Below are 12,209 nucleotides of genomic sequence, written 5' to 3' on the forward strand. Positions count from 1 at the left end.
ATGAGATATTTGCAGTTAAGGTTGGCATTTTTCATGTGGTTTTTGTAATATTGTACCCAGGTGTATGCGGACGGAAGAAAAGTGTTCTGCAAAAAATACTACTATGAATCTCACCCTTAGTGTTAGTCCCCATTTCAAAGCGTTTACATTGGCGTCATTCGCATTTTCTTTAACCTTTCGCACTCGACTGCCAGAACATAAATACATCGCAAGAAATTGCTCTACCTAAAAATGCGATAAAGAAATATATCGCATAGGTGGTATAATACACTTCCACCTTGCGCACTTGTGTGTATTGAGCTTAGTATGCAATTGAAAATATTTGGATTTTTCAAATGCATAGTAGGCGAGGTGAAAAAATAATTTAGTTTGAGTTTTGGTAATTTGAATTGAAGGTGATCGAATGTGAAGTATCGTTGTTCATCTTATATGTAAATTAATAATCAAATTTTAAAAAAATACATTTTAATTATTAAATAAAATATTAATATAAATAATTATAAAATATACGTGTATGTGTGTTTTAATTAAAGCGTATTTGTGTGTAATGGTGCATAATTGCACGTAAGAAGACATTCCATTTATGGAGTCTTTATATGGCGACCGTGGGCCGGAGCCTTACAATAAGAAAAAACAAAACGAAAAGCGGAACGAAGAGAAATACTAATATTAATATATTAAGTGAACGAAAAAGGAACATAGAGAAATACTAATATTAATATATTAAGTGAACGAAAAGCGGAACTGAGAGAAATACTAATATTAACATATTAAGTGAACGAAAGAGGAACATAGAGAAATACTAATATTAATATATTAAGTGAACGAAAAGCAGAACTGAGAGAAATACTAATATTAACAATGGTATAAAAAGAATGGAACAAGTCAGCACTGAATATTAGCAATAATGAAACAATATATTACGAAACAATATATTACGAGCGGAAATCATACACTATTACAACAACAACAGCAACTAATAATGATTGCAGAATTGGGTATGGCGCACAGTGTACGAAACATGTAGTTTAGCAAATATAAAATAAATTTTTTTTTTCTTGAACTAAAATTTTCTTAATTTATATTATTTACACTTTTGCACATTTATTATAGTACCACCACACACATGTACTCATTACATATTTACATACAAACTATTACTAATATAATTTATCTAAATATTTAACAATAAAAAAAAAAATTTAAAAAAAAAAGAAATAAAATTTAAATAATAATAATAATAATTAACATTTTACTAAACTTTATTTTAAATATATTAAAATATATTAACATATGTATGTACAAGTGTACATGTTAATGACAGTGGGCTGGTGTTGATGAAAATTTTAAAATATTTCTTTTTGTTTTTATTTGTTTTTGAAGACAAAATTAAAACAAAATAATTGAAATAAATAATTGAATTCAAATTATTTAATTTTTCTTTTTGAAAATTTACTTTTGCCCTACTGTCCTATATTCACATGTGGTAAAATTTACTTTAATTTAATACAAGTTTTTTTATATAAGGCAGTGTGTGCGTAAAATGAATATGTTACTTTTGAAATAAAGCGATACAATTCTCAAAGATGTGGCTTGAAAGCGATGCGTCAGTAATATAAAAAAATTTATTTTTCCCAAATTTTGTAAGCTCAGCGGAAATTTCATTTTATTACGATAAATTACACGGTAATTCTTTTACTATTACATATTCAATATTCAATTTAGTTTGCTTTTGTTTTGTTTTTTTTTATATGTGCGATTCTAATAGTCCACATACATTTTCAAATACTAGAATAGAATTTAGTGCAGATAGAGATTCATTATTTGAAGACTTTTTAGGGTTTGATAACACAAATCATTCTACGCAAACTTCATCTTCTAGTTCGATTTCTAATTTTGACCTAACTTCAAATTCTAATTCTTATTTTACTTCTGATACTATTTCAAATTTTAACGATTTAAACATGGCTACTCTTGAGCAAAAGAGGTCATTCATTAGTACTTGTGCCTCGATTATTCGAGAAAACTATAGCGGTGATCCGTTATCACTGGCCTCGTTTATAGATAAAATTGATTTAATAGAAGATTTAACTGATGTATCTTTAACTACTACATTTATATCATTTTTAAAGTCGAAACTCGAAGGCAAAGCTCGCGAAGCTCTACCAACGCAAATAGATTCTATTAGTCAGATTAAAGATGCTTTACGTAGCAGAATTAGGCCAGATAACTCGAAGGTTGTTGCGGGTAAAATTGCGGCCTTAAGGGTAAACAATAATAATTTTACTGATTTTTCAAAACAAGTAGAAGATCTTTCTGATTCGCTAGAACGCTCTTTGATCATCGAAGGTATGACACAGGCAAAAGCTCATGAGATGGCGGTTGAGCAAACTGTTACTGTTTGTAGGTTGAACAGTCGTTCAGATATGGTGAAGTCTATCCTTGCATCAACAACTTTTAAGGATTCAAAGGATGTTGTTGCTAAAATGATTATTGAGCGTGAACAGGAGGTAAAAGAGCGGCAGGTGTTAGCGTATCGCTCACGTCCGATAAGATCTAATAGTTTTCGCGGGAATTTTAGAGGTAATAATAATTTCGGATACAATAACAATTTTAGATTCAATGGTAATGCAACTAGACCTAACAATAATTTACATTTTCGAAATACTAATTACAATGGAGGTAACAATAGGTATAATAATTACAACAACAATTACAATAGAAATAACAATCGGTCTGTAAATAACAGTAATTCAAATAATCAACGTGTAAATAACAGGAATTCAGTCAATGTTCGTCCTTTAAATGCCGAAGCCCCTCAGGAGCGAACACTGAGGGAGCAGGTGCTATTGGGTTAAATTCTTTTAAATCAATATATTGTCTAAATTTAAATTATTCTGACTTCATCGAAGTCAACTGTAGTGATTCTTATAAAATATGTTCTTTTCTTGTAGATTCTCAGGCAGATATTTCACTTATAAAAATTTCTAGTTTAGCAAGTGACGTAATAGTAAATAACAGTAATGTAATAAATATAACAGGTGTAACAACAGACACAGTAACAACTTTAGGCACAGTTAGTACGAACATAGTAGTTTCAAATATATTATTTCCTCTGACTATTCATGTTGTTGATGACAACTTTAATATTCCTTCGGATGGTATAATAGGAAAAGACTTTTTAAAAGCAAACAAATGTATAATCAATTATTCGAATGATACAATAACGATAGGACTAGGGAGAGAAAGAGTTAATATTTCAATTTTGCATTGCACTTCAACAGATACTCTTGTAATTCCACCAAGATGTGAAGTTTTTCGTGTTTTTAGTTTGAATAAATCGGAAAATCCAGTTTTTGTCGATTCTCATGAACTTTGTAGTGGTGTTTTTACCGCAAAATGTGTCATTGATACGGAACATCCTATTTTAAAAATTATTAATACTACTGATGAAGTGAAGTATGTTAAAAACTTCAATATTCAAACTGAGGACATAGAAAATTTTGATATCTATCGCATAAATGAAACATCTGTTGATTCAAAACGCATAGAAGAGCTTAAGTCAGTTTTAGTAAAACAAATACCTTCGTATGCAAAAGATAAATTACTTGACTTATGTTTGAAATATTCAGATATTTTTGCTCTAAAAACAGACTTAATGACGATTAATAATTTTTACGAACAAAAATTAAGACTAACGGACAAGACACCAGTGTACATAAAAAATTATAGATTGCCATATTCACAGCGTGCTGAAATAAATAAACAGGTTGATAATTTGTTAAAAAATGATTTAATTGAAGGAAGTTGTTCAAATTATAACAGCCCATTGATTTTAGTACCGAAAAACGACCCAAATGGACAAAAAGCATATCGAATGTGTGTAGACTTTAGAGCAGTCAATAAAAAACTTGTTGCAGATAAATTTCCTTTGGCACGTGTTGATGATATTTTGGATAACCTTGGTCGAGCTAAATATTTTTCGACTTTGGATCTTTTTTCGGGTTTCCATCAAATTCCATTACATAAAGATTCGAGAGATATAACATCATTTAGTACAGATCGTGGATCTTTTCGTTGGAAAGTTTTACCATTTGGACTAAATGTTGCTCCTAACTCATTTTCAAGAATGATGTCAATAGCATTTTCCGGTATTGCACCTAATCAAGCCTTTATGTATATAGACGATATTATAGTCATTGGATGTAGTGAGACCCATCATTTAAAAAATTTGGAGAAAGTTTTTGAGACATGCAGAAAGTTTAATTTGCGGCTTAATCCTAATAAATGTAATTTTCTTAGATCTGAGGTAACATTTTTGGGGCATAAATGTTCAGCAAAGGGTTTGTTACCTGATGATTCAAAAATAGAGGCAATTAAAAAGTATCCTAAGCCGCGTGACAAAGACGCAGTTAGAAGATTTGTTGCATTTGCAAACTATTATAGGAGATTTATACCTAATTTTGCTTGTTTAGCGGCACCTTTGAATCGTTTGAGTCGGAAAAATGTTGAATTTAATTGGGATACCTCGTGCGAGCTGGCATTTGAGAAACTAAGAAAAAGTTTAATGTCTCCAAAACTTTTGCAATATCCAGATTTCACTAAAGAATTTCTAATAACAGTTGATGCTTCGAAAATTGGGTGTGGTGCGATATTGAGTCAAGATCATAATGGTAACGATTTACCAATTTGTTTCGCTTCAAAAGCATTTAGCAAGTCTGAACAAAATAAAGCAATTATCGAATTAGAACTTTTGGCAATATATTTTGCAGTTAAGCAGTTTCGGCCATACGTTTATGGTACACACTTTATAGTGAGATCAGATCATCGGCCGTTAGTTTATTTATTTAATATGAAAGATCCTACGTCAAAACTGTCTAGAATACGTTTAGAGTTATCTGAGTATAATTTTACTATAGAGTATATAAAAGGTAAAGCGAATGTAGGTGCAGATGCTCTTTCTCGTATAACTATAGATGAGTTAAAAAATTCGACTAAACATATATTGGCAGTACAAACAAGGTCAATGACAAAGCAAAAAGAGGAAATACAGATACAAAACGATAACCGACAAATACAGACAGAAACATTACAAGTTTACGACAAATTTGCTTATAATTTTTCAAATAAAATCCCGAGAATAAAGTCGAATATAAATTATGATAAGAATGGTGATATTAGTAATATAGAAATATGTGCGCACTTAAAACATAAAAAGCTCGAGCTACTTAATTTTGAGATTGTTAACAAAATAGTGAATTTAGATGAGCTACTTTTGAGGCTGGAACATAATGCCGGCAATCACAATATTAAGAATATTGAATGGCAGAAAGATGATAATATTTTTCATCATTTTACTATTGCAAATTTTAAAGAAACCGGGAATAAAATTTTAAAACATTTAATAATTATATTGACAGAGCCAGTAGAGACGGTAACTGATGAAGACACGAAATTAAAACTTATGACAGTTTATCATAATGATCCAATATCAGGTGGTCATTGTGGATATAAGAAGTTATACGCGAAAATACGTACAAAACATTTTTGGAAAAATATGACGCGCGATATTGCTAAATTTGTGAAAAATTGTGAAAAATGCCTGTTAAACAAAGTTAAGCCCAAAACAAAAGAAAATATGGTGCTTACACCAACACCTTGCAAGCCTTTTGATATAGTAGTTATAGACACGATAGGACCTTTGCCTGAGTCGAATAATGGGAATAAGTTCGCAGTTACCATTATGTGCGATTTGAGCAAATATTTAGTTACAATAGCTATTCCAGATAAGAGTGCAAAAACAGTTGCATCTGCAATTTTTGAAAGTTTTATTTTAATTTATGGAATAATGAAATCTATTAAATCAGATTTAGGTACAGAATTTAAAAATGAAATTTTTGCGGAATTGACTAAACTTTTGAAAATTGAGCATAATTTTTCAACACCTTATCATCATGAAACTGTTGGTACTATTGAAAGGAATCATCGTGTATTTAACGAATATTTAAGAGCTTACCTTGACGATTCATTTCCCGAATGGGACGTTTATTTAAAATATTTTACATTTTTGCATAATACAACAACAAGTACTGTTTTTGATAATCTATTTACACCTTTTGAATTAGTATTTGGTAGAAAAGTTACTTTGCCAAATGAGTTAAAGAAGGAAAATATAGATCCAATTTATAATGTTGAAAATTATGCAAAAGAGGTAAAATATCGTATGCAAAAGTCACATCTACTTGCAAAAGAATTAATTAATAAACATAAAATTAGAAATAAAAATGTTTACGATAAAACAACAAAACCTTTGACTATTAATATAAATGATCGAGTTCTAATAAAAAAAAAGAACCTAGAGATAAACATGCAAACATATATCAGGGCCCCTACACTATAACAAAAATTGATGGAGTTAATGTAACAATTTTTGATAACAAAATTAAAAAGAAAAAATTAGTACATAAAAATAGAATACATAAGATAAAATAAATATTCTTATATTTTAGTTTTAGCATAGACTAAAATTTAGTTGTTGGATTAATGAAAATTAAAAAAAAAAAAATTCAAAAAAAAAAAAAATACTAAATGAATAAATTGTTTAATAATACAAATTGAATTTAATATTTGAATTATTAACATAATGTTTAGAATATAAGTTAGTAATTATTTGTAAATTACTTAATGTAGTATTAACCTAATATAGTATTAACATAGTAGTAATAATAATAATTAATAAATAAGTTAGTCTGGTTTTTTTTTCTAAATAATGCATATTCGTTCATTCAAAACAATTAATCTTGCAGCTGAATAAGCAAGAAGGACGTGACAAAACTGATCAATTTGTCACATCCTTCTTTTCGAAAGGAGGGTGATATAATACACTTCCACCTTGCGCACTTGTGTGTATTGAGCTTAGTATGCAATTGAAAATATTTGGATTTTTCAAATGCATAGTAGGCGAGGTGAAAAAAATAATTTAGTTTGAGTTTTGGTAATTTGAATTGAAGGTGATCGAATGTGAAGTATCGTTGTTCATCTTATATGTAAATTAATAATCAAATTTTAAAAAAATACATTTTAATTATTAAATAAAATATTAATATAAATAATTATAAAATATACGTGTATGTGTGTTTTAATTAAAGCGTATTTGTGTGTAATGGTGCATAATTGCACGTAAGAAGACATTCCATTTATGGAGTCTTTATAGTGGATCGTGTTTTCAGGCCAAAAAATGCGATCAAATTATTTCTGAAAAGCGTCGCATTTGGAATTTTGAACCCAAACTGACGCATTTGGTCCAGTGTAAATGTTACATAAGATAACTTACCGCCTTTCACAGATATCACATTTATAAGGCTTTTCGCCGCTATGGGTTCGTTTATGTTGCCTTAAATAACTTTTTCGATAAAAACATTTACCACAAATATCGCACTCGAGTTCGTTGCCTTGATGTTTAAGTTGTTTGCCTTCTTCAAGATTTTCTTTGCATCTGAATAAATAAAAAACACAGATAATCAAAGAAACGAAGTTGTTTTAAGATATAAGAATAGGTTAGATGCATATTATCATGATAGAGTTTATTAAAATATGACGTCCAATAACGTCAATGGAATTAAAGCCAATTCATAATTTAATTATTATATAATACTAGAAGACCCGGCAGAGTTAGGGGACCCCAGCAGGTTAGGGGATCAGAATATACCCGCGGTAGGTATGCCTGTCGTAAGAGGCGACTAAAATACCAGATTCAAGGGGCTGTGTAGCGCAACCCTTCAGGTTGCCAGCGCAATATATAGCTTCTCCAAACCCAATTGTCAACCTCACCTATCCGCGGCAAATCCTGTTTCACCTACAGACGAGGCTCTGGCGACTCCAAGCTCCTTATGGAACTTGGGGGTGGGGAGGGAGGGAATGGCCTGAAGGTTTAATGTGGCCACATAAATCGTTCTCGAGATGGTCGGGCTAGCAACATAATGGTACTGTGGTACCGGAGCGTACCGGATCTGTATCCGGCAAAGGACCATCACATCGATAGCACTCCCCAAAGCCTTCGGGGAGCAACCTTATCGCTACAACAACAACAACGACACCCGGCAGACGTTGTCCTTCCCTAAATTTGGCCTATCTGCATACATTTTAATAAACTTTTTCCGTCTGACTCTGCCCCCCTCTTCACTTTTTCTTAATCTTTTTATTCACTCATCACCCCCCCTCTTCACTTTTTCCTAATCTTTTTATTCACTCATCCCTCCGTCTTTTTCGCTTCATCTATCTCCATTTTCGTCTCATTCTATCTCTTTCTAAATCTCCTTCTCTCTTTTCTCTTCTCTCAATTCCTTCTCAATCTTCTGCATCCCTTATTGCCTGTTGTTGTTGTTGTAGCGATAAGGTTGCTCCCCGAAGGCTTTGGGGAGTGTTATCGATGTGATGGTCCTTTGCCGGATACAAATCCGGTACGCTCCGGTACCATAGCACCATTAAGGTGCTAGCCCGACCATCTCGGGAACGATTTATGTGGCCACATTAAACCTTCAGGCCATTCCCTCCCTCCCTACCCCCAAGTTCCATGAGGAGCTTGGGGTCGCCAGAGCCTCGTCTGTTAGTGAAACAGGATTCGCCGCGGATAGGTGAGGTTGACAATTGGGTTTGGAGAAGCTATATATTGCGCTGGCAACCTGAAAGGTTGCGCTACACAGCCCCTTGAATCTGGTATTTTAGTCGCCTCTTACGACAGGCATACCTACCGCGGGTATATTCTGATCCCCTAACCCGCTGGGGGCAGGTCCCAGAGGGTGGTATGTATTTTATTCCAGTCCCAGTCCCACTCCAAGTCTCAGTCCCAGTCCCACTCAGAGTCTCAGTCCCAGTCCTAGTCCTAATCCCAGTCCCAGTCCGTCTCTGGATAATCTATTACTCTGTACCAAAGCACCCATCAACAGCTTTCATTTGATATCCATATTGTATAAACACTGTCTAGGCATTCACTGGCCCACGTTTTGGCCTATATCTCGAGAACCTGTACCTGTAGTAACCATCGCGTGAGGTTTACGCAACTTGTGTGAAAGTTTGAACAAAATCGACCGACGCATCTCTTCAAACACCGGCGACCAACTAACACACATTTTAGCCTTTCTTTTTATATATATAGATTTTTATTTTTCACACTTCACTATAATATTAAAACGAAATGCAGATTTTCGTTGTTTTTGAAATTCGGCTTAAAAATTGCACAACTAAAGACTCTCCTGTATTAAAAAAATGTCATCGTACCTCTAAATCGCGGGCCCCCTCATAAACCCCCTCCCCCCCCCCCCCCCCCTCTCGCCGGCCTGGTGATGTGCTATACTTGATATCATTCGCTATAAATTTTTTATTGATAAGCAGGTTGTTTAATTAAACACCAAGCAATTACACGGAAGTATATCCGGACAACCTGAAAATATGAGTGCACTGCGTATACGTAACATTTTATTATTACGTCTAAACAAATAAAAAAAAGTGCAGTAAAATAATATTGCGACTATAAACTGAGATATAACCTATCCTATATTTCAAGTTAGATCAAACTACACACGGGATGCAAAACAAATTCAAAATCGGTTCAGTACTTTAGGAGTCCATTGGCCTCAAACCTGTGACACGTGTTTTTTATATATTAAGATATAATTTTCTTTTAGCCCTTAGTTCATAAATTAATGCACAACATGAAATATCACCTGGTGTTGCAAAATACCTCTCTTTATGAACTATGTATAACAGTGCAATAAATTCTATTTTAAGTGCTGATGGAAGAACTTTCTACGCGTGGTCTGCTGTCCCTTCCTATTTTAATATTTCCTAAAGAAACAAGATTCGCCACGGATAGGTGAGGTTGACAATTGGGCTGAGTAAGCTATAAATTGCACTGGAAACCCCTTGAAAGGAGTGCGCTTCACAACCCTTTGATTCATTTGGGTATTTTAGTCGCCTCTTACGACAGGCATGCCTGCCGCGGGTTTAAGCTAAGCCTCCTAACCAGAGTGTTCAACTTGCCCTGACTGCCTGTCTGTTTTATGTATTTCAATGCACACTAAGAGTTTTGGTCATATTGTGCCGCACAAATATAATACCCAAAACCAATTCGAGATTTGCCAAGTATTTGATTATATTGTGTTAGAATACTATACAATTTAATTGTGCCGTTTTGTAATGTAATGGTTCACGCTTCTGCGCCATATATCAGGACGGGTACTATAAGTGACTTGTAGAGCATGATTTTCGTTTGCAGAGAGAGGATTTTACTTTTCAATTGCCTACCTAGTCAAAATTAGCATTTATTGGCAAGAGTTATTCGCAATAACAATTATATTTTTCGGGTTTTCATTAAGATCTTTTGTTACAGAGGTCAAAATATGTTTTTTTGTCAACTTACCCGCTATTTTCAGAAGCGAATTAGCATTCGGCCGTGGTTCTAGCCTTTGCAATGCAATCCGTGTAATCCGAGCACTGTTTGCAAGACAAAGCGAGTCCCCTAATATTTTAAAATATTACAAATCTTTCAAACAAAATGGTAAAAGGATTTGCCCCAAATCTACAAATTTTCCTTTGAATAAGGCTTAACGGACAAATTGCAAGCACCAAAAAATATAAACAAACAGCCTTGTGCACTTAACTCAAAATTACTGTATATATAACTTCATTCCAATATCTCGCCCATTTTATTGTAAACAGATGTAATTCAAAATTTTATTTTGTTGTGAAAATGCTAAGTTTTATTTTCTCATTAACTTCCATTATAGAATTGAGATTCCAAGGTATATACGTGCATCATGTATGCGAGTATGTATGTCCCCTATTTTGGCCTTTCTGAGTATTCTATATATATATATATCAGCATAATCTTCTAGTTGGTTTTGTTGGTATATCGAAAAATCGAAAAAAGTCAAAATTTTGAGTTGAATCAATTTACAATTAAACGTGCGATGTAGTAGGGCTTCGATATTTGGACTGTCGGTTTCTATCACAAAAAGAATTTCAAACATAATATTGTCCAGCCCTTTTGGGGGTTATTGCTCAATATTTAGCCGAAACTACGCGACCCAAAAAAAAATTTCGAAAAAATTCAATAATGGACGAGTATCAAAATCTGCAGGAAAGTCTCGAAGTATGCAGTTTTGTAGTCCACTCAATTTTAGTCTCTCAAAGTACAATAAGTCTCTCTAAAAAATGGTCACTTTTTTCATACATTTTCAAATACAATTTTCTACGTCGAATACACTCCAATTCGATCATTTTCCGAGCCACCCTAAGGTGATGCGGGCATTACGCTGGGTTTCCTAAGGCAGCTCCTTATGGTATCCTATGTTGGCTGGGGACGAGCTATTAGGCGCGATTTACATACATAAATCAAAAAGTTAGCAATATAATCCTTATCCTACTTACGGCACAGTTACTTTTTGCTCTTCCGTTGTAAATTCTTCTTTGTTCACAAAGTATGTTGAATGGATTGTGTCGGTATATTCAGTATTTTCTTCATCATCTTCAATGGGCTCGTTTTTGATAAATTCGCTTAACTCGCCTTGCGAATTTTCACAATAATCCAGTAATTGTTCGTTTCTTAGTAAATTCTCAGCAGTACTAAATTGTGCTGATTCCGAATCCACTGCCTGCTGTCTGCCTTTAAGAACCGTTCCTATTTCTGGAAGTGAGTTTCGAGCAGTGCATTTGGGCTGGCAACTGCTCATCGGGTATGTGTCGTTTGGTAATACTTTATTGTCAATTTCTGCCTCCATCATCGACATGTTTAAATCATCCCATTTTTTAGAAACCATTTCTCGCATCTTATGGTCGGATTGCACGCACAATTTTTGGAACCGATACACACTTATCAATTGGTGCAAACATTTACAACAAATTTTTTTTGGTAGCTCGTCACTTAGCTGCACTTCGACCATTTGGGGTATTGTGCTGGATAACAAATCAGCTATTCGCAATTGGTCGCATTCCTCAATAGTTTCAAAGATAGATTGGTGCTGTGGTTCAGTGCTGCCTTCAGACGTGGCTTCAAGCTTAATCATACAGGTCCGACAAAGGTAATCGATATATAGATCACTTGTATCCATTTGAGCGAATGTTTCTACTTCGGTAAAAATTATTAAAACTACACAAGTAAACCAGTAAGGAGAGTTAGGGATGAAACGATACTAGTAAGAACAATTAAGTAT

At 33.4% G+C, this 12,209-nt stretch overlaps 1 protein-coding gene across 3 annotated transcripts in view; it reads right to left on the reverse strand.

Annotated features, from left to right (window-relative positions):
* The window catches only part of LOC137249220 (zinc finger protein 431-like), a 117,613-nt gene that overhangs the window by 72,946 nt on the left and 32,458 nt on the right, over positions 1–12,209 (reverse strand). For 2 of the 3 annotated variants that reach the window (XM_067780530.1, XM_067780528.1), the window contains exon 2: positions 7,334–7,495. In XM_067780530.1, the coding sequence (XP_067636631.1) occupies positions 7,334–7,495 (162 nt within the window). Of the gene's footprint in view, positions 1–7,333; positions 7,496–11,427; position 12,209 lie in introns of those variants that run through there. The other variant, XM_067780529.1, reaches the window with a different exon arrangement.

Source organism: Eurosta solidaginis, chromosome 4 (assembly GCF_040869045.1).
Source record: "Eurosta solidaginis isolate ZX-2024a chromosome 4, ASM4086904v1, whole genome shotgun sequence".
In the NCBI taxonomy this organism is placed as follows: domain Eukaryota; kingdom Metazoa; phylum Arthropoda; class Insecta; order Diptera; family Tephritidae; genus Eurosta; species Eurosta solidaginis.